The sequence below is a fragment of the Macrotis lagotis genome, chromosome 3 (genome assembly GCF_037893015.1).
Source record: "Macrotis lagotis isolate mMagLag1 chromosome 3, bilby.v1.9.chrom.fasta, whole genome shotgun sequence".
NCBI classification, from domain to species: Eukaryota; Metazoa; Chordata; class Mammalia; order Peramelemorphia; family Peramelidae; genus Macrotis; species Macrotis lagotis.
The window spans coordinates 288,229,536-288,251,121 of NC_133660.1; the positions used below are offsets into that span (position 1 = coordinate 288,229,536).

General features: G+C 37.1%; 1 protein-coding gene across 1 annotated transcript in view; it reads left to right on the forward strand.

The window, feature by feature from the left end:
- The first annotated feature begins 16,999 nt into the window (after window positions 1-16,999).
- The window catches only part of LOC141519420 (vomeronasal type-2 receptor 116-like), a 28,831-nt gene continuing 24,244 nt past the window's right edge, over window positions 17,000-21,586 (forward strand). The window contains 2 exon segments of the mRNA XM_074231662.1: window positions 17,000-17,051; window positions 20,665-20,705. Of these exon segments, the coding sequence (XP_074087763.1) occupies window positions 17,000-17,051; window positions 20,665-20,705 (93 nt within the window).

Here is a 21,586-nt window from a genome sequence, read left to right on the forward strand (position 1 = left end):
ATAAAACATGAAGCAATGAAGGCGACCTCTGTTTAGGACAAAGGCAAAAGCTAAAATAACAGATATTATTTATAGGAAATTTTTGCCCCCTGGTTATTATTTTCTTTACTCCCTGTGGCTAAAGATTCCTTGCAGTTTCATATCTCATGTGTGCAAGTGAAAAATATTTTCATCAGAGTCAGAGAGAAAAAGTCTCTGAGAATGCTCCTGAGAACTCACCTGTATCCTTCATCTTCAAAACGTTGAAAATTCAAATAAAAAAAAAGATGATTTTGAAACATCCTCCCTACCTTCAGTTTCTGAAGTCTTCACACATCTGATAGGCTATGAGAAGTTCACAAACTTTTCTGATTTTTCCTTTCATGGTAGGTTTCATAGACCTTCTGTATTACTACCTCAATTCTCTACAAGCTAAGTCTCTGAGGTGGTTCAAAATGACCAAATGTTGCATTGGTCAGTGGACAAGGTGATATGGTAAGAGAAGATAGTGCAAATAGTAGTGACAAGGCCTAGACCAACAAGTTCTCAGACTGAGATGAACTTTACAGTTTTCTGGGCATGATGATATGAAACTTTGTGTACACACAAATATATGTGATTGAATGAATACTATAAGAAAGCTAAAGAGAGTGCTCAATAATAAATTTCAATTGGTAAATCTCCTATTTCATAGTCTGCCTCTTACCTCACTAGTGGAAAGCTTGTGACTAGGAAGGTAGTCCTAGTTTTGAGGAGGATTATAAGTAGCAGTGGGTCATAACATAACTGCCATAGCTTAATTGGGTTCACTCAGATTCTTCACTGAAAAAGTCAACATCACTAAGCTAACATGAAGGTTACATGCAATAAATATTCATCATGACACTATATTCAGAATTTTCTGATGATTCAGTCCAATAAATCAATGGTCCCCAGTCTGTGGGCTTTTCTTCAATAACTCAATATCACAACATCCAGTCTTGGGATGCTCTGGTCTCTGCCATTCCATCAATTTTCCAATGGGGAATCACCCCATGTCCCACAGCTCTTCCTTGATTTCTCCTAACTTCACAAAAGAACTAATGGATCACATTAGCAACTGACAAATTGCCACTACCAATTTATTTATTTTTATTTTTATGCTATTTTATTTTCTTTTTTCAGTTGCAAAGACAATTTTCAACATGTATCATTTTCTAAATTTTTGAGCTCTACACTTTTCTACTTCTTTTCCTCTTTTCTCACCTCCTCCTGACAGTGAGCGATCTGATATAATTAATGCATATGCAATCATGTTGAATATATTTGTCTTAGTTACCATTACTCTAGGGCAGCCAGATGGCACAGTGGGAAGAACACAGCCCTCAAGTTAGGAGGACCCAAATTCAAATCTGTCTTCAGACCTTGGGCAAATCACTTATCACTGATTGCCTTGCATCCAAATCTAACTCCAGCCATCTTGATTGGACACAAGTGACTCTGGAGGAGAGAGTGAGACTAGTGACTTAGCACAGCACCCTTCTCACTCAAATTCAACTCATATGCTTATCATGGCATCACTTCCCAGATGACATAGTCTTCTTTGAAAATGGACAAACATTATTATTATCACTACTTTTAACAGGTAATCTAATCATATTTAATCAATACATTTAATAAATGATTGGACTTTTACTGGTCTTCCTTTCATAAGGCTTTTCTTGTAATATGATGATGTTACATATATAAAAAAAAACTTTAAACCATTTTATCCTTTTCATCAATGAACTGGAATTAACCTCATTGACTTATGGTAACTCAATAATTCTCTATAAATGGATGAAGGGAAAAAGAAATTTGGAGAAGATGCCAAACTGCTACTGAGCTTTGGAAATTTTGATGGTGAAGAGTTCTTCGTTGTTCAGCTCTGCTACCAGATATGCAGGGGTAGCATGTCTGCTTTTCATTCTCAACAAACTGTCTTCCTTTTCTGATTCCCATTTCCATCCAAGCCTTTCTGCTCCTCAACCCAAGACCTTCTGCTCAGTGTCCTATCATATCTCATAGCCCCAATTCAAATTCTCTTCCTTTTTCATGTTTCTTCTGGGGGTGGGGCTGGGAGAGAAGAGACAGAAAGAGACATATTAAACCAAAGTCATCAAACTTAATTTTATTTTTTCATAAAGAAAAAAATTGAACCACAGCCTATATTAAGATACATGATTAGGAAGTGTTAGTGGATGAAATAGTAACCTGAGAAATCAGTTTTTTAAATATAAATTCCAGTTGTTTTTTTCTAGTCCTCACTCTGCATGTGACCCTGATATGTTTTGAGGAAGACAAGTTCATTGGATAATTCCAGTTTCTTGGAAGTGGAAGCAGCTCCTTCCCCTGAGGCTTCTGTTCCCAGGGACATTGCCTAACATGACCCCAAAATCAGGACCCGTCTCAAGGCATGTTCACTTCCCAAGTCATCCTTTCCATGTTTACAGCGGACACTATTTCTGATGTTGGTTTTATCTGGCCTGGATTTAAGTATCACTGTGTATGCAGCTTTCTTTGACTGAAGGAGAGTTAGTGTATGCCAATGGGGAGGTTCCTTACCCACCATACCATGAAGGGATTCTTTGAAAGAGGATGATTGATTTACATTTCTGGGACCACATAGCAGGTGCTGGTGAGCAAGGTACAGGATGGACCCTTGTTGACAAGGGAAAGTCCTTGTTGTTACAGATAATTCAACTATGAGATCAGGAGTGTTGGAGGACTGGTGTCAGGAAGGTCATGTCTTCCTATCCCAAGGCCGCCATATCAATTCCAACTTAAGGACAACTCTTTGTAACACTTTGAATGAAAAACTGGAGGCCCCTTCTCATAAAATGATGAGGTTTTAGAGGTCACCCTCATACGAGAGAGCCAGTGTCAAAGAGAACTGTGATCCAAGGTTCTGCAAACTCACAATTTGGATGGAGAGGCTGGAAATGTTTGTTCCTTTCAAAGTAAATTTGTTTCTTCTACGTAAGTTATGAACTTTCCATGTTTGTCCTTGTTTCCAGTCTTATAGAGGGATTCCAAGAAATGATATCCCACAGAGCATTTTTCTGTGTTACAAATTGCCCCTCCACCCTACCCCCCTCTGTTGTTTTCAGATGAGCTGGGGATGGTCAGATATGGTGCATATTGCAACCACTTCTGCAAACCAGAATCCAATTATATCCTTCCTATGATTGTTCTTTGCTCTCCACAGACTTGACCTAGAGAGCTGATACCTAAGGCTCTTGCCAGGGCTGTGATATTCCCCAGTTTAATTTGCCTGTTTCAATGCAAAGGACATGAAGCTTTTGTGTTAAATCAGGGGAATATTGGTACAATTTATTTACTCATTTTTTTTGACTGCAAGACTTCTTTCCTATATTACTTCTCAATTGTGTTTTTAAAGGAATAGAAATTCACAGGGAAGATATGATAGAACAATATCTGGAAACCAGAAATCAGAGGCCAGGGTATATCTCTAGAAGAGGAAAAGGCACATCCTTTTTGACTTCAACATGAGGAAGGGCAGGAAGGTAAGTTTAAGATTTGCAATCTTCTCCAAGTAAAAAATTTCATAAAAGGGTCATTCACTCTTCTCCTGCTTGACTTTCTCTAGCTCCTCTTGAAATCTAGAATCTGTCTACATGGCTCCATTCACATATATGTTGGAAGGTAGGTCCCAGGTATTGAAGGTGTGACTGTTCCTACAAAGGCTGATATTTATCTCCGTCTTCTGGTCTTAGCCATCTCATCTCACCCCTGGGAAGGTTTCTAATCTGGCAAAGGGTTTTCAGAATTGGATCAGATCTTGTTTCTTCAGAAAACTTCTCTGGGAGGGAAATACTACTCCTCCCTCAAAAATTCAAATGAGTCTCCTTGAGCTTTCCAGGGGACAATAATATAATGAGGAGGGAGGGGACATAAAAGGAGAGGAAGAAGTTGGCAGGAAAATGAAAGGAGGTGAGGAAAAGCAGAGAAGGATGAAGGGAGAAGAGACAGACCTGAAGCAGATGCTAAAGATTACAACACACCTGGACTTTGCAAACATTGCACAGGACCCTTGTCTGCACTGCTGCTGTGTTAGGTGGGGACTTGAGATGGAAAACTCAGAAGTAAAATAGTCTCCATCCTCAGGAATTGTATACAGTATATAAAGGGGCAAATACAGGGAAGGTAATTGAGAGTGAGACAGAAAGAGACAGAGAGAAACAGAGACAGTCAGACACACACAGAGACAGAGAGACCTCTTCAAGAAAAGACCCCCAAGAGAGGGAATATCAGAGTAGTAGGAATTGTAATTGTTGCCTTCATGGTCCATATAGTCAATCAAACAGTATCTATTAAGTGACTACTGTGTTCTGGAGGATGGACTGAGGCCTGGGGGATACAAAAGAGACCAAAGAGGATCCTGTTTCTCAAGGAACTCTGACTCATGGGAAGACAACATGCAAACAACTTTGTACAAAAAAGCCAGAGACAGGAAATAATCCATAAAAAGAATGCGTGCGCATCACAGGGAACAAGAACTGACTCATTGGACATGTCAGGTTCTTAAGAGGAGGGACAAGGTGTCTTTAAGGGAGATTACAGGGACACAAGCCTGGGCCCCCATATCTCAGTACATGGATTTCTAAAGGAAAGCTTAGAAAAAATTTTAAAATTTTTATATGTTATATTTTATTTATTTATATTTATTTATATATTTATATGTTTTTATTTTATTTATATATTTTTATATATTTATAATATATTTCTATTTTATATTTTCATGAGGAAAAAAATGGGAGGATTCATATGGGAAATGAGGTGTCATCACAAGACCTTCATGATCTAACATACCTTCCCTCCCAATGTGGGATCCCAGGAGAGTTGTTAGTGTGGCTGGTTTAGTCTGGATACAGTTTTGGATGGAGACTCAGGATGGGCTCCGCTCAAACTAATTAAGAGTAAATGCTTCAACTGAGGGAAGACAAGTATATTTCTAAAACTCTGATATTACTATAAATGCTAAGGGAGTGGGAGAGGGAAGGAAGGACAGATAGAAGGGAGAGAAGGAAAAAGGGGAAAAGGGAAAGGGGAAAGAAAATAGATGGTGGTGGATAGAAGGGGGGAAACAGGTCAAGGGAGGTGGTGTACAGAGGAGTGGTAAGGTGAAATATGGGGTCAAATGCAAATGGAGGGGAGATAACATGGAGGGCAATAAAGAGTTAGCAATTATAACTGTGATTGTGAATAGAATAAACTCTCCAGTAAAATGTAAGTGGATAGCACAGTGAAATAAAAATCAGAATCTCACAAAATGCTCCTTACAAGAAATACATTTGAAGCAGAGGGATACATACTGCAGACTGGAATAGAATATATTATGCTTCAAGTGAAGTGAAAAAAGCAGTAGCAGCAGAACTTATATCAGAAAATCAGTTGCAAAAAAACAGATCTCATTAAAAGAGAAATAATTAAGAAAACTATAGCTGGCTTATAGGTAACATAGACAATCAAATAATTTCAATACTAAATGTGTATGCACCAAGCAGTATAGCATCCAAGTTCTTAGAGGAGAAGCTAAATGAGTTCAAGGAAGACATAGACAGCAAAGCTCTACTGCTGAGGATTTCAATCTCTGTCTCTCAAAACGAGATATGTCTAACCATAAAACAAACAGAAAGGAGGCTAAGGAAGTGAATAGAATGGTGGAAAACTTAGATATTATAGACCTCTGTAAAAACTGGGATAGAAAGGAATAGAAAATAAATTATATTTTTTCCCTTGTGGTACAGGTCATGCAAACAAAAATTGGTCATGTATTAGGGCATAAAACCTTATAATTAGTAGTAGAAACACAAAAATATGGAATGCATCCTTTTCAGACCACGATGGAATAAGAATCGTGTGTAATAAAGGATTATGAAGAGATAGACCAAAAAAGAAATTGGAAACTAAATAGCTTGATTTTATTTTTTTATTTTTAAAACATTTATTTATTTTCATTCATTTAAACAGGTATATTTTCAAGTTACAAAATTTCCTTCCACTCTCCCTTCCCACCTGCCTTGCCCCCAGTAAAAAACAGTCAGGTTAGCATTTCACATACCTATTTTGTTAAATATATTTACAAATTAGTAATTTTTGGTATGAGAAGTTAGGATTAAAGGAAAGAGTTACATAAGAGATAATTTTAATAAGTGTTCATCAGATTCGGGAGGGGTGTTTTTTTTTTCTGTGTGTTTTGTTTTGCTTTATTTTTCTTCCTCTGGTTGGGGACAATATAATCCGTAATCTGTCAAAAAAACAATTGTCCTAGCTCTCTGTACTGTCAAGAGGTTGCTTCCAATTCTTTGCCTCTATAAATATTTTGGAACATGTAGGACTTTTTCTATTTTCACAATTTCTTCTGGATATAGACCTAGAATTGGAATTACTGGGTCAAAGGGTATGAATAATTCTATTGTTCTTTGGCAAAGTTCCATATTGCTCTCCAGAAAGGTTGGTCACAACTCCACCAGCTACGCATCAATGTCACAATCCTCCCACAACCTCTCTACCATTGATCACCTTCCCTTTTTCTCATTTGGGCTAATCTAATAGGTTTGAGATGATACCTCATTGTTGCTTTAATTTGCATTTCTCTAATCAATAGTGATTTGGAACATTTTTTCATAGGCTTATATATTGCTTTAATTTCTTCATTTGAAAACTGTCTGTTCATATCCTTTGACCATTTGTCAATTGGGGAATGACTTGTGACCTTATAAATTTGATGCAGTTCTCTCTCTATATTTTAGAAATGAGATCTTTATCAGAACTCCTGGTAGTGAATATTGTTTCCCAGCTTTACTCTTTTCTTCTTATTTTGGGAGCATTGATTTTATTAGTGTAAAAACATTTTAATTTAATATAGACAAAATCATTCATTTTGCAGTTTATAATGTACTCTAATTCTTGTTAGGTCAAAAATGTTTCCCTTTTCCATAGATCAGATTGATAGAATATTTTTATTCTATTATCTATGGTATCACTCTTTATGTCTAAATATTGTACCCATTTTGACCTTATTTTGGTGAGATGTGGATCTATGCCTAGTTTTGGTTATTTTTTTCCATTTTTCCTAACAAGTTTTGTCAAATACTGAGTTCTTATCCCAGAGGCTGATGTCCTTGGATTTGTCAAATAGTAGATTGCTGTAGTTGTTACTGCATTTTATATTGAATCTATCCTAATCCATTGATCCATTACTCTATTTTTTAACCAGTACCAGGTAGTTTTATTGACTGCTGTTTTATAATACAGTTTTAGATCAGGTAGAGCTAGGCCACCTTCCTTTACAGCTTTTTTTCCCATCAGTTCCCTTGCTATTCTTGCCCTTTTGTTGCTCCAGATGAATTTTGTTACTATTTTTTCTAGCCTGGTAAAGTATTTATTTGGTAGTTTGATTGGTATAGCACTAAATAAGTAATTTAATTTGGGTAGAATTGCCATTTTTATTATATTAGTTCGATCTAACCATGAGCATTTGATATTTTTCCAATTGTTTAGAACTGATTTTATTTGGGTGAGGAGAGTTTTATAATTGTGTTTATACAATTTCTGACTTTGTCTTGGGAGGTAGATTCCCTGGTTTTTTTAATGTTATCTACAATTATTTTAAATGGAATTTCTCTCTCTTTCTTGTTCTTGGGCTTTGCTGTTCATACATAGAAATGCTGATCATGTATGTGGGTTTATTTAATATCCTGCTACTTTGCTGAATGTGTTAATTGTTTCAAGGAGTATTTTTAGATGCTTTTCTTGGATTCTCTAGATATGACATCATATCATCTGCAAAGAGTGAAAGTTCTGCTTCCTCATTGACAATTCTCATTCCTTCAATTTGTTTTTCTTCTCTTATTGCTACTGCTAGCATTTCTAATACTATATTGAATAGTAATGGTGATAGTAGGCATCCTTGTCTCACCCTTGAATTTATTGGAAATGCTCTGAGTTTATTTCCATTAAAATATAATATTTGTTGATAGTTTTAGATAGATACTATTTATTATTTTAAGGAAAACTCCATTTATCCCTATACTTTCTAGTCTTTTTAATAGGAATGGATGTTATATTTTATCAAAGGCTTTTTCAGCCTCAATTGAGATAATCATATGGTTTCTGTTGGTTTTACTGTTGATATGCTTAATTATGTTGAGTGCTTTCCTAATGTTGAACCATCTGCCTGGTATAAATCCACTGGATCATGGTGAATTAACCTAATAGTAACTTGCTGTAGTCTCATTGCTAAAATTTTATTTAAGATTTTTGCATAATATTCATTAGGAAGATTGGTCTATAATTTTCTTTTTCTGTTTTGGTTCTTCCTGGTTTAGGTATCAGCACCATGTTGGTTTCATAAAAGGAGTTTGGGAGAACTCCTTCCTCTCATATTTTTAAAATAGTTTATGTAGAATAAGAAATAGTTTTTCCTAAAATGTTTGATAGAATTCATTTGCAAATCCATCTGGACCTGGAGGCTTTTTCTTAGGGTGTTTATTGTTGGTTTCTTCAATTTCTTTTTCTGAAATGGGGTTAAGTAATTTATTTCCTCTTTTGTTAATCTGGACAGTTTGTATTTTTGTAAATATTCATCCATTTCACTCATTTGTTGGCATACAGTTTGGCAAAGTAGGTCCAAATTATCTCTTTCATTTCCTCCTCATTGGTAGTTAGTTCAACCTTTCCATTTTTGATACTAGTTACTTGGTTATCTCCTCTCTCTTTTTTTAATTTTTAGGGATTTTTTGGCAAGGCAAATGATGTTAAGTGGCTTGCCCAAGGCCATACAGCTAGGTAATTATTAAGTGTCTGAGTCTGGATTTGAATTCAGATACTTCTGACTCCAGGGCTGGTGCTTTGTCCACTGCACCACCTAGCCACTCCTCCTCTCTCTTTTTTTAATCAGATTAACCAGAGGTTTGTCTATTTTATTGGCTTTTTCATAACACCAGCTCTTAGATTTATTTATGAGATCAATGTTTTATGGGCTTTTTTTTGCTTTCTATTTTATTAATGTCTCTCTTGATTTGCAAATTTCTAGTTTGCTATTTAATCAGGAATGCTTAATTTGTTCTTTTTTAGCTTTTTTAGATGCAAACCCAATTCATTGGTGTGAGGGATAAAAATCCATTTAAAAATATAGAGACTCCTCTGAACAAAAAAGAAAGTTTATTTTGTTTTTTCTCAAGAAAAGGGCACACTCCAAGTCTCACAAAAGTAATGAAGATCAAGGAGCTGCCCCAGGTGATGGTCAAGCAAGATCATATGGCCTAGGGTGGCTAGGTGGCTCAATGGATAGAGCACAACTCCTGTTCTCCCAGTCTATCACCAAAAACCTTAAAAAAAAAAAAAGATTGTATGGGCTAGCATGATTCCCCCGCCCAGGCCCCTCTCTTCCAACCTGATTGGTTAAGGTTTTCAGAGTTACAATCTTTAGGTAAAAAAGAGAAGAATAAAAGGTTTTCCTAGAATATTACCTCACCATCCAGATGGTGAGAGTATCTGAAGATTCTTTTTTTTGTTTGTTTGGCTTTTTTTTTTTAGGTTTTGAAAGGCAGTGGGGTTAAGTGGCTTGCCCAAGGCCACATAGCTAAGTAATTATTAAGTGTCTGAGGTGGATTTGAACTCTGATACTCCTGACTCCAGGGCCAGTGCTCTATACACTATGCCACCTAGCCACCCCCAGGGAAGAAGATTTCTAAAGACTTTCTGTTGTCTATCTAAATGATTTAAAGTCTGTGTATGCAAGGTCATCTTAGTAGGAGGAAGCAGTCTACTGTTCTCCCAGTCTAACACCAAATAGGTGGCTAATTAAGAATGCAAGGTCTCTTCTCTGGAAGTATTCCACTATTTCCCTCCCTAACAGAATCTGGAGGGTGTCTGAATGGGAATGCAAAGCCTCTCTCCCTCTTTCTTCTAAGAATAGTCTAGGAGTAATAGTCTGTCTTTGTTTTAATGATTTTTTAACCCTGAGAGTACTTAACTAGGAATATTAACTCTTAAGAGGGAATATTCCACTCATTGATCTCCTCTTTCCCTATTTTATTCATATAGGCAGTTAGATATATAATATTTCCCTTCAAAACTGCCTTGTTACATCCCATACATTTTGGTATGATGTCTCATTATTATCATTTTCTCAGATATAATTATTTATTATTTCTATCATTTGCTGTTTGATCCACCCATTATTGAAGATAAAGTTATTTAATTTCCAATTAGTTCTTGGTTTATTTTCCCTGAACTCTTTATTACATATAATTTTTATGGCATCATGATCTGGCATTTCTGCCATTCTGCATTTGATTTTAAGGTTTTTGTGCCCTAGTACATGGTCAGTTTTAGTGAAGGTGCCATGTACTGCTAAGAAAAAGGTATACTCTTTTATATCCCCATTAAGTTTTCTCTAGAGGTCTATCATATCTAAGTTTTCTAAGATTTCTTAATTTCCTTCGTGTTTATTTTGTTGTTAGATTTATCTAGTTTTGAGAGAGGGATGTTGAGGTCTTCCATTATTAAAATTTTGCTGTCCATTTCTCCTTGTAAGTCACTCAATTTTTCCTCTAGGAATCTGGAAGCTATCCCACTAGGTGCATACGTGTTTAGTATTGCTATAGCTTCATTTCCAATGGTGCCTTTTTTTCTTTTAGATTTTTTGCAAGGCAGTGGGGTTAAGTAGCTTGCCAAGGTCACATGGCTAGGTAATTATTAAGTGTCTGAGGCTGGATTTGAACTTAGGTACTCCCGACTCCAGGGCAGGTGCTCTATCCACTGTACCACCTAGCATCCCCACCAATGGTGCCTTTTAAGAAGTAGTTTCCTTCCTTATGCCTTTTAATGAGATTGATTTTTGCTTTTACTTTGAGATTAGAATCGATAATGGAGACTTTTTTCCTTCAGCTGAGATATTTTTTCCAACCTTTTACCTTTACCCTGTGTGTATCTTTCTGTTTCAGATGTGTTTCTTGTAAACAACTTATTATAGGATTCTGATTTTTAATCTGTTCTACTATCCATTTCCCGTGCTATGGGACAGTTCATCCCATTTATATTTATAGTTAAGATCACTAATTGTGTATTTCTCTCTATACTACCTTTCTCCATTTATATTTATCTTTCCTTTTCTCTCATTCCTCCTCACCAAAATTTTACTACCTTTCCCCTTTGATTTACCTTTAAAAATTTAACTTTCAGTTTATTTTCACTTATACTGTTGCCTTTCCTTTTATCAGTCCCTTCTTCCCTTTTCTTTTCAGTTCCCTGTCCCCACATTCCCTATAGATTAGGGTAGATTTTTAAACCCAAATGAGAATGTATCTTCTTCCCTCTCTGGGCTAAATCTATTGAATAGAATTTATACCGCAATCACATTCTTTCCCTCTATAATTATAAATCTTTGTGCCTCTTCCCTCGGTGCTTTAATATTATTAGTCAGGCATCATCAATCACAGTTCTTGTTTGCTTGATAAGTTTCTACTGTTATGAAGATATCACAGATTGTTTACTTGGCTGTTTGATAAGCAACATTGACTCAAATTTCATCAAATTATAATTATAATCATTTTTTCACCTTACACTCTCTTCGAGTATTTTTCAACTACATACAATCCTCTTCACAAGCCAAAGTATCATCCAAAGTCTTATCATTTCTTGATCTGTGCCCCTCCCCCCCAGTTATTTTCTTTCTTACTTTGCCTCCCTACCTCCCACTCAAGGTACTTAACACCTTGTTAAGTGAACCAAGGCCCTTTGTCTCTCCTACTTTAACCGGCCCCACCCAGGATATTTAACACCTTTTTAAGGGAAGCATCCTGATCTAATTAAATAAAAGTATCTTGAAGATCTCTAATTACTGGGAAGCTCTGGAGGTCTCAGGATTCTAAAATGATTTTAAGAGACACACTGTCTCAAGGTCCTTGCAGTTAATAATGCCTTCATTAGACAAGATGCTTAGCACCTTGTGCATTAAGCCAGTCAAAATGTAATGAGATACTTAAGTTAAAGTTGACACTCCTGCTTTTATTTTCCCCTAGGGTTTTTTATCTCAAACATAGTGATGTGATCTCTGACATCTTCAATTGAGAGAGAAGACCCAATTAAACCTATATCTCTTAGGTTCATTCTCTTCAATTATATTCTACCTTCTAATTATACTTAGAGAAGTAAAGTTATAATGAGTTAAAATTGTTATATCTTCCCTTTTAGCGTCCAAGATTTGTTTAAAACAGTTCTTTTTTTTCAGTCCCCTTTTATATTTACCTTTTTAATGTAACTTTTCAGTCATGTATTTGGCAATTGAATGCTATGCTCAGTTCTGGTCTTTGTGTCAGGAAATTCTGGAAATTCTCTATTTTATTGAATACCCATCTTTTCCCTTGACAATATTTGCTGAATTTTGCAGGGTAAAACATTCTGGGCTGTAACCCCAGGTCCTTAGCTGTCCAAAATGTTATTCTAGTTCTTTTGATCCTTCAATGTTCTTTTTTGCTATTTCTAATATTCTCTCTTTTATTTGATGGTTCTGGAATTTGGCTATTATAACCCTTGGAGTTTTTATCCTAGGAGTCTCTTTCTGGAGGGGTTCTGTGGATTCTTTTGAGTGGGATATTCCCTCTTAAGAGTTAATATTCCTACTGAAGTCCTCTCAGGAATAAAAATCAAAGACAGACTATTCTTCTTAGGCTATTCTTATAAGAAAGAAGGAGAGAGACCTTACATTCCAAGTCAGACACCCTCTGGATTCTGTTAGGGGAGAAAACAGTGGACTATTTCCAGAGAGACCTTGCAATTTAGTTTGTTACCTATTTGATGATTAAACTATCTTAACAGGGAGGACAGTAGACTGTTACCATTAAAACAAACAATCAAACAAACATTGCATTCCAACAAAGTTCATAAGACTCCACTTGTTTGATGATAAATAAACTGTTATTTCAATAAAATAGTTATAATCCTGAAGGTTATTCTCATTGGATGGTGAGGTAATATTTTATGAAAACTTTTCATTCTTTTCTTTGTTGCTTGGGTAGATTTTCACAAATAGAATGTAACTCTGAAGACTAACCAATGTGTTGTCAGAGAGGGACAAAAGGAAGGAGGAGGGGATCTTGTTAGACCATATAATCTTGCTTGACTGTCAATTCGGGGCAACTCCTTGATCTTCACTACCTTTGCAAGACTTGGAGTGTGCTCTTTTCTCTAGAAAAGCCAAAATAAACTTTCTTTTTTGTTTAGAGGAGTCTCTATATTTTTAAAGTGGATTTTTTATCCCACATACTTTCAATTGTTATATTGTTATTTTGTTCTAGTAGATTGGGGCTGGTTTCCCTTATAATTTCCTGCATGAGTTTTCCAGGTTCTTCTGTTGATGCAGGCTTTCTAGGATTCCAATGATTCCTAGATTATCTTTCCTGGATCTGCTTTCCAGGTCATTCATTTTCCCTAGAAGATATTTTACATTTTCTTCAATTTTTTCAGCCTCTTTAATTTTGTTTCATGGAAACTTCTAATCTTGTAGATTAATTAGTTTCTAACAGTCTAGTTTTTAGTATTTTGCTTTCTTCAATTACCATTTGTGTTTCCTTTTTTAAAAGTGTTGAATTCTCTGGTCATCTTTTCACAATTTTCCTGCATGACTCTCATTTCTTTTTTTCCATTTTTCTTCTTCCTCTCTTCTTTGGTTTTTAAATCATTTTTCAAGCTCTTCAATGAGCTATTGTATTTGAGTCCAGTTTATAGATTGTTTTGACACCTCTGTGAGTGACTTTTCACTGCCTTCTTCATATATGGCATTGCTGTCATCTTTATCTGTAAAGTAGTTTTCTATAATGAGTGCTCTTTTAGCTTTTTTGCTCATCTTTGTTGTTGTAATTTTGCTCCTGGGGTATGTAGAGTATAGATCCAAGCTTTTATTTCACTGGCACTGGGCTCTGATCCTGGGCTTGTTGTTGGCCAAGATGTTGCCTATGAAGTTCAGGCCTTGTCTTTGCAGAGGTCCCCCCCACCTTTATGTCCAGTTTCTGACTTAACAGAGGATTGTTCTCAATTGCTATCCAGCTGTCAGGACCTCTGTTATTATTAAGCTGTGGGGACCTGGATTGTACTTTGGTTAAATGCCTCCTACTGACTTTCCCCTCTGTCCTGCCTCCTGAACTTTTCTTTCCCTGTTCCCCCAAAGAGACACACCTTCAATGAAAATCCTCCATGATTTCTATGGTTGAAAATTTCTTTGACTCTTCTTTCTTGGTGGGATCCCTAGTCTGAATGACAGAGTAGAGCCTTCATGTATCTTTGGTAGGGAAAGGCTCCAGGAACTTCTTAACTTTTTGCCACAATCTTGGCTCCACTCCAATAGCCTAATTTTAAAGAATGAGTAGACCAAACAACAAATGATAGAAGGAATTCATGATTTCATCCAAGACAATGACAATAATGAGAGAATATACAAAAACTTATGGAATACAAACACAGCAGTTATTAGGGGATGCTTTATATCTCTAAATGCTTGCATGAATAAAATAGAGAAAGATGGAAACCATGTATTGAGCATGTAACTAAAAAAAAGTAAGAGAAAGAACAAATAAATAATCCCAAATTAAAAATTAAATTAGAAATTCTGTAAATTAAAGGTGAAATTAATAAAATTGAAAACAAGAAAACTGAATGAATTAAAAAAACAGGAAGTTGGTTTAGGAAAAGACCAATAAAATAGATAAAATTTTGTTTAATTTCATGAAAAAAATTAGAAAACAAAATTACTAGTATTAAAAATGAAAAAGGTGAATTTACCACCAATGAGGAAGAAATTGAAGTAATAATTCAGAACTATTTTGATCAAATGAATTTCAATGAATTGGATGATCTAAGTGAAATGGATGAATATTAACAAAAATATAAATTGTCCAGGTTAAAAGAAGAGGAAATAAATGCTTAAACAACCCTATCTCAGAAAAAGAAATTCAACAAGTCATCAGTGAATTACCTACGAAAAAACTTCCAATTTCTAGGGCAAAGCAATGTGAAGCTCACATGCCCCTGGAGTTGTTCCCTACACAAAGCTAAATGATGCCTCTATATATATTAAAGCTACAGATCCCACCAATTACAGACAAGACTAAAAGAAATTTTCAGTGTTAGATAGCATGGAGTATCTTCAGTGAAGGTCTGTCTCTTTGGGGCAAAAGAGGAAATGAGCCCAGTTAGGCTGCAAGGCCAGAAAGCCAGTTTGGGGGTGGGGGGGTGGGGTTTAGCCACAAGGCCTTCCAGGTTCCAACAATCTGATAACAGCACAGGTCCTGCAGTTATCCAGCAAGCCAGCAGGAAGGGTCCTAATCCCAAACAAAGTCTGAACCCTGGGAATACTAGGGCAAAAGACAGGATCCGATTGGGAACAAACCATTGTATAATCAGAATCTGGACATAAAAGAGACATAAAAGATCTGCAAAGGCAAGATCTTAACTGCATAGGGTACCAAGGACAAGTCAGGGGTAAGAACCCAGGCCCAGCATAAAAAGATTGGGTCTACACACCCTCTACCCCAGATTTAGAGCTCAGATAATCAAAGGAAGGAAACACTTAAAAGGTTGTTTACTATAGAAAGTGACTATGCCATCTCAGAAAAAGAAAACACTGAACAATAACCCACAGGGCTAGTCTCAAAAGAATCTATGAATTGGACTCAAATCCAAAAGATCCCTGAAGAGCTTAAAAAAGAATGTAAAACAAAATAAGAGGGGCAGCTAGGTGAGGAATTGGCCCTGGAGTCAGGAGGACCTGAGTTCAAATCTAGTTTAGATACTTAAAAGTTATCTAGCCATATGATCTTGGGCAAGTTGCTTAACCCCACTGCCTTGTAAAAAAGAAGAGAGGAAAAAGAAAAATGGAGAAAAGAAATGCGAGTCATGTAGAAAAATTATGAAAAATTGTACAAAGAAATCAACTCCTTTAAAAGTAAAAATAACTTGGGGTGGCTAGGTGGCACAATGGATAGAGCACCAGCCCTGGATTCAGGAGTACCTGAGTCCAAATCCGGCCCCAGACACTTAATAATTATCTAGTTGTGTGGCCTTGGGCAAGTCACTTAAATCCATTACCTTGCCAAAAATCTAAATAAAAGGTAAAAATAACTAATTGGTAAAAGAATGTAACTCTTCAAAACATAAATTCGAGCAGCTGATAAAAAGGACTTGCGAATCAGCAAAGAGTAAAATTAATCAACTGGAAAAGGAAACACAAAAAGCCAATTGAAAAAATAAAACTCTAAACATTACAATTGGATAAATTGAAACCAATGAATCTCCAAGAGTATAAGATTCCATCAAACAAATTAAAAGGCTGAAAACATCTTTCAGAATTTTGAATTGATTGTAATGGAACCACTTAAGGCAGGGGCTTACCCTTACATCTGATGGATTCCAAGGAGAATTTCATGAATCTCATAAAAAATTATTACTACTGTTACAATCATCATTCTCAAGAATTTAGAAAAGAATAAAAATACCAAAAAATACATGGTTGTACTCTAGAATCTTGCATTCCAGGGGTGGCTAGGTGGTACAGTGGATAGAGCAGCGGCCCTGCATTCAGGAGTACCTGAGTTCAAATCTGGCTTCAGACACTTAATACTTACCTAACTGTGTGGCCTTGGGCAAGTCATTTAACCCCATTTGCCTTGCAAAATCCTTAAAAAAAAGAATCTTGTATTCCCACATAGGAAGACAACATAGACAAGGTAGTGGTCTTCAGGGTAGAGTATTTTGGTTTGAGAAGGCACAGGTATAGTTGATGAAATCATAGAGCAACTGAGTGACATCATTTTCTGAGAATGGTAGTTGATTTGCTTAACTACCAAAAAAAAGGAGAGGTAAGGAGTAGGTGATGCTGTCCTGTAGCAGCATGATAAAACTGCCATGGGTGATCTCAGAAGGGTGCTGGAGGCATATATGAGACATGAAGAGTATAGAGCCCTGAAGCTTCGGATGGATGTTGGGGGAGCCAGCTAACATGCTGCATGTGTTGATCTCCAGGTCTGCAGGTACTGCTACACAGTAGTTCATGTTGCAACTAGCAAGCCATACTTTAGGGAGCAAATTTTTGGGTAACCAGTCATTATTGATTAGATAATTGCAAAGAATTTCTTTTTCCAGGGATTTGTGTGACATGTCCCTCTTAGAAATCCTAAAATAGCAACTAAAGTGTTGCAGCTGATTTTTTTCTAGGTTTCACTTCTGCCTGGTGAGGAATCCCAACTTAGACTCGGGAATGCAGGTTTTGGAAAGAAAATAGAAATTTATAAAAGAAAGTGACACCATATTAAGAAAGGGATAGTAAAGTTAGAAAGAGTTTAAAGAGAAAACTACCTGGATTGCTGATTCAATTTTGGCCAGGCCAGCTGGCCAGGGTTCCACAGGAGACTAGAACATCAAAGAGGCCACCTCCCACCTTCTCTCCCAGAGTCCATGGGAGGGGGTGGTGACCTGGGCAGGATCCAAGTCCCTCTTTGGAGATTTTACACCTTGGGGAGGACTCTCTTTTTGGGTGGTCTTTAGGACCTGTGCTGCCTGGCTGCCCCACCAAAAGAGAATGGAAACCAAACCTGGTTGAAGGTCAGCCCCTCTGGTGTAGCCTAAATTAAATGATAAAGGAAGATTCCCTTTACAATGGGAACAAAAGATTTACAAAGTTTGTCTCCAACTGATCTCATCATTCCCAGGCCCAGTTTTCTCTGCTTCAAAAGCATACCCTTGTTTTCCTGCAGTTCTCCCTCCCGTGACAGCAGTGCCAGGGACATTTTATGAGGCAAATAAAGCCCTCAGATCCCTTTAGGGACCCAAAGGGCAGAATATCAGCTTAATCCTACTCACAAAAGTAGAATGTGGAGCTTGTGATAAGTGATATATGAAGGATTGTCCAAACTGGTTTTGAATGGTGTGAACCCAAGTCACCCCCAAATTGAAAATTATGAAGCCAGTCATGATGGGAACTACCTTGAAGAAGGTATAGAAATTGAGAGCCATTGCTCAGGGCTGAGTCACCTTTCTGTAATTTCTAACCTATTTACTTTATTCCCAATGCTAACCTGCTCTATTCAGAGAGGAAGAGAGAGTTTTCCCCCAGATTAAGCTGATACTTGTGACCTTGGTCCAACTACCTTCTTTACCCCATGGCAGACCCCCTGCACAATCCTGGCTCCTCTCTGTAGTATTTCTTTCTGCCCTTTCTCCTTCAGTTTTCGCTGTCACCTACAAACATACCTAGATATAATGAGGAGCACATCTATTACACTAGGCAAAGTTTCAATATGTTCCAAGTGATTAGACCTGCAACACTGAAAGCTAATATATTAAAGTAAGGGGAAATGGAAAGGGGGCATTTTCTGAGTCAACAATACTGCTTTTCAAAATCATCCTCCCAGGTCTTCTTGCTTCCAATGGGTCCTCTTTCTAATTCACTCTCAAAGTATTTCCTAAATCACAGAACTGACCTTGCTGTCCCTATGCCTCCAGGGAAAATGCAAATTACATTTGAAGTCCCTCATGATTAGCTGCAACCTCCCTTTCCAGCAATATCATACAGCATTCCCCCTTCACTTATTCTACAATCTGGACAAATAGACACTTTTATTGTACTTGAAAATTAGTCTCCAAGTCTAGAAAGCCCTCTCTCCTGTCCTTTGCCTCTTTGAATCCCTAATTTCCTTCAAATCACAGTTTAGCCATCAGCTTCTACAAGAAGTCATTCTTGATGACCTGAGATGCTCTCTACTCACTTAAAAAAGTTACCTTCCACAATATGTATGAACATGTGGTCTCTGCCCTGGAGGGCAGGAGCTGATCTGTCTTCTCATATAGCCCAGCCCATAGCACAGAACTAGGCTTGGAGACTACACTTAATTAGTGCTTCTAGAATGAATAAATAAGGTAAAAGACCAGCTCTCCTTTTCACTCTACCTAATCCACATCCTTTGTCCTTCTCTGAGGCTTTCACAGAATCAGCCTCTCCAAACCTTTCCCTCCTCTTGACTTCTCCATTACTATTGTTCACACTGCTATTGTCCCAGTTAGTCATGCTTCCAACTCTGTCATTCCCAAGTCACTACTCTCATTCACTCCACTTAACCAACTAGTGGTGAAATATGACCATTTCTGTCTCTTCACATCTCTAGTGTGTCCCTTCCCCCCCATTCACAAAGCAACTCTGTCTGAGAATTTGAGAATAGTGAGGAAAGGGCTGGTATCAGCTCATGCTGGCTTGGAAGGACCAAATGTTAAATTTTCAGCATAACCATTTACTCCTTGGAAATTGACAAAGTTACAAATCAGAGATGGAATTTTTTTAATTGTTGAAATTTAAGAAAGTCACACAGAAAATGATAATAATACAGATTAAACAATTCAGAAGCCACATGTTGACCATTTAATTGATCTTTTGGACTCAAGCCTACTCCTCGTCTATTCCATCCTCCCCAGATTTACCAAAGAAATTTTCCTAAGAAGAGGCTACCATCATATCAAGTCTCTGCTGAGGAAACTCCAATGGTTCCCAATTGCATTTAGAATGAAATTAAAATGCCTTTTTTTAGTCATTTAAAACTTTACATCTTGCCCTTTTCTTGTCTTCCCAGTCTTGATTTCCATGGCCCTGCTGTTCTTAAATGAAAAGAACCTATGTCTGGTAACATGCTTGCACAGCCCCAGAACTGGAATTCTCTGTCAGTTGAAGGTTTTTTTGCTGGAGGTGTAATGAAACCAGTCACCATCAAGTACTTGGTCTTCTGCTTCATTCACCTACACAATGGCATAAATGACATGTTAGTTATCTGAAGGCAAAAGCCAACAACTTCCAGGTTTCTTATGGTCCATTCCATCTCTAAAATATAGAGTTTTTGTTCTCATTTACTGAGTTCATCTTTTTTTTTTTTTGCAAGGCAAATGGGGTTAAATGGCTTTCCCAAGGCCACACAGCTAGGTAATTTAAGTGTCTGAGGCCAGATGGAACTCAGGTACTCCTGACTCCAAGGCCAGTGCTCTATGCACTGTGCAACCTAGTCACCCCCTGATTTACTGAATTCTTTAGCAAATATTCAGTAAAATTGGATCTATTGTGGTTAATAATATAGAAGAGGCTGAAGCCTGGAAAGGTTTGTAGCTGCATGAACAAAGAAAACATGGGAAATGTAATTAGGAAAGACATTGCTTACTCCTCTGACAAAGGTTTCTTTTTATGCCTTTTCACTCTTCCAATCATTTATATGGGAGAAAAGTTGTGGTCTTAAAATCATTCCAAGTTTGCCTGAAGGATGTAGGGATGCTGACAAGAAAGACTCTTGGAAATAAGGTGAATTAGATGACCTCTGAATCTAAATCAGACAGAGATTTTTAACAGAGATATGCTCCAGGATTCCACAGTGATTAGGAAGTATAGATGAAGAGGTTTAACACAGCTTAACAAAATGATGCTAGCTCAGTATTATTAAGACGTTAGCTGGATAATGATTTTCTTTCTGGAAAGAGGATACACATTCTCCTCAAAGCTCCAATAAATAAGCACAGTTTCCTTTGGGGGCAGAAAAACCTCTTGGAATTTTGCATGGTTTCCCTCCCTAGTCTTATGAGTAAAGGTGATTGGGCTTCTGTCTTCCCCTAAAGGAGCTACATCAAATAAAGCTTCTCCTGCTAGACAGCAAAGGGTAAGAGGCAAGATTCATTCTGTCAGTGAGAATGAGATCATAATTCGCTATGTTCAGTTGAATGGCATGTGGGCATGGGGAGGGGGGAATCCTATAATAAAAGTAACAACAAATACCTCAGATGGAACTGCATAAAAGGCAGAAGAGGGCAGCATTTCCTCTAGAATCTCTAAGACATTTGGGCCTAAGACTAACTGATTCCCTGCCTTCTCTTTTCCCCCTCTTGCACTGTATTACACTCCTTTCAAATCTCCTTCCTTCTTTTCTTCTCTCTCTCTTTGGTCCTTTCTTTTCTGAAGTTGCCCACCCTCCATCCCCAATCCTCTTGCAGAAGATCAACAAGAGAAAAAAATAATAAAGGAGAAGCTTCTTTTCCGGGTTCTCTCTAACCTCAGAAAAACAGATGTGCCCACAGAGGAGAGATAATGGCTTCACGCTTGATTTGCCAAATATATGACAGTATCCTTCTATTCAATCCATTTTTCCTACTTTTTATTTTTTTCAATTATGTGAAACAATAATTTTCAACATTTATTTTTCTAAAACATTCATTCTCTCATACTTTCTTCCCCCCACCCTAGGTTTGCAAGTAATCTGATATAGGTCATTCATGTATAGGTATGTTACCCTTATTAAAATGAGTCAATCTGCAAAAAGAATCAGAAAGAAAAGAGAAACCATGGAAAGGAAGAAGCAATAGTCAAATTTAGAAAGGTGAAATGAGGGGTGGCTAGGTCGTGCAGTGGATAGAGCACTGGCCGCGGAGTCAGGAGTACCTGAGTTCAAATCCGGCCTCAGACACTTAATAATTACCTAGCTGTGTGGCCTTGGGCAAGCCACTTAACCCCATTGCCTTGCAAAAACCTAAAAAAAAAAGGTGA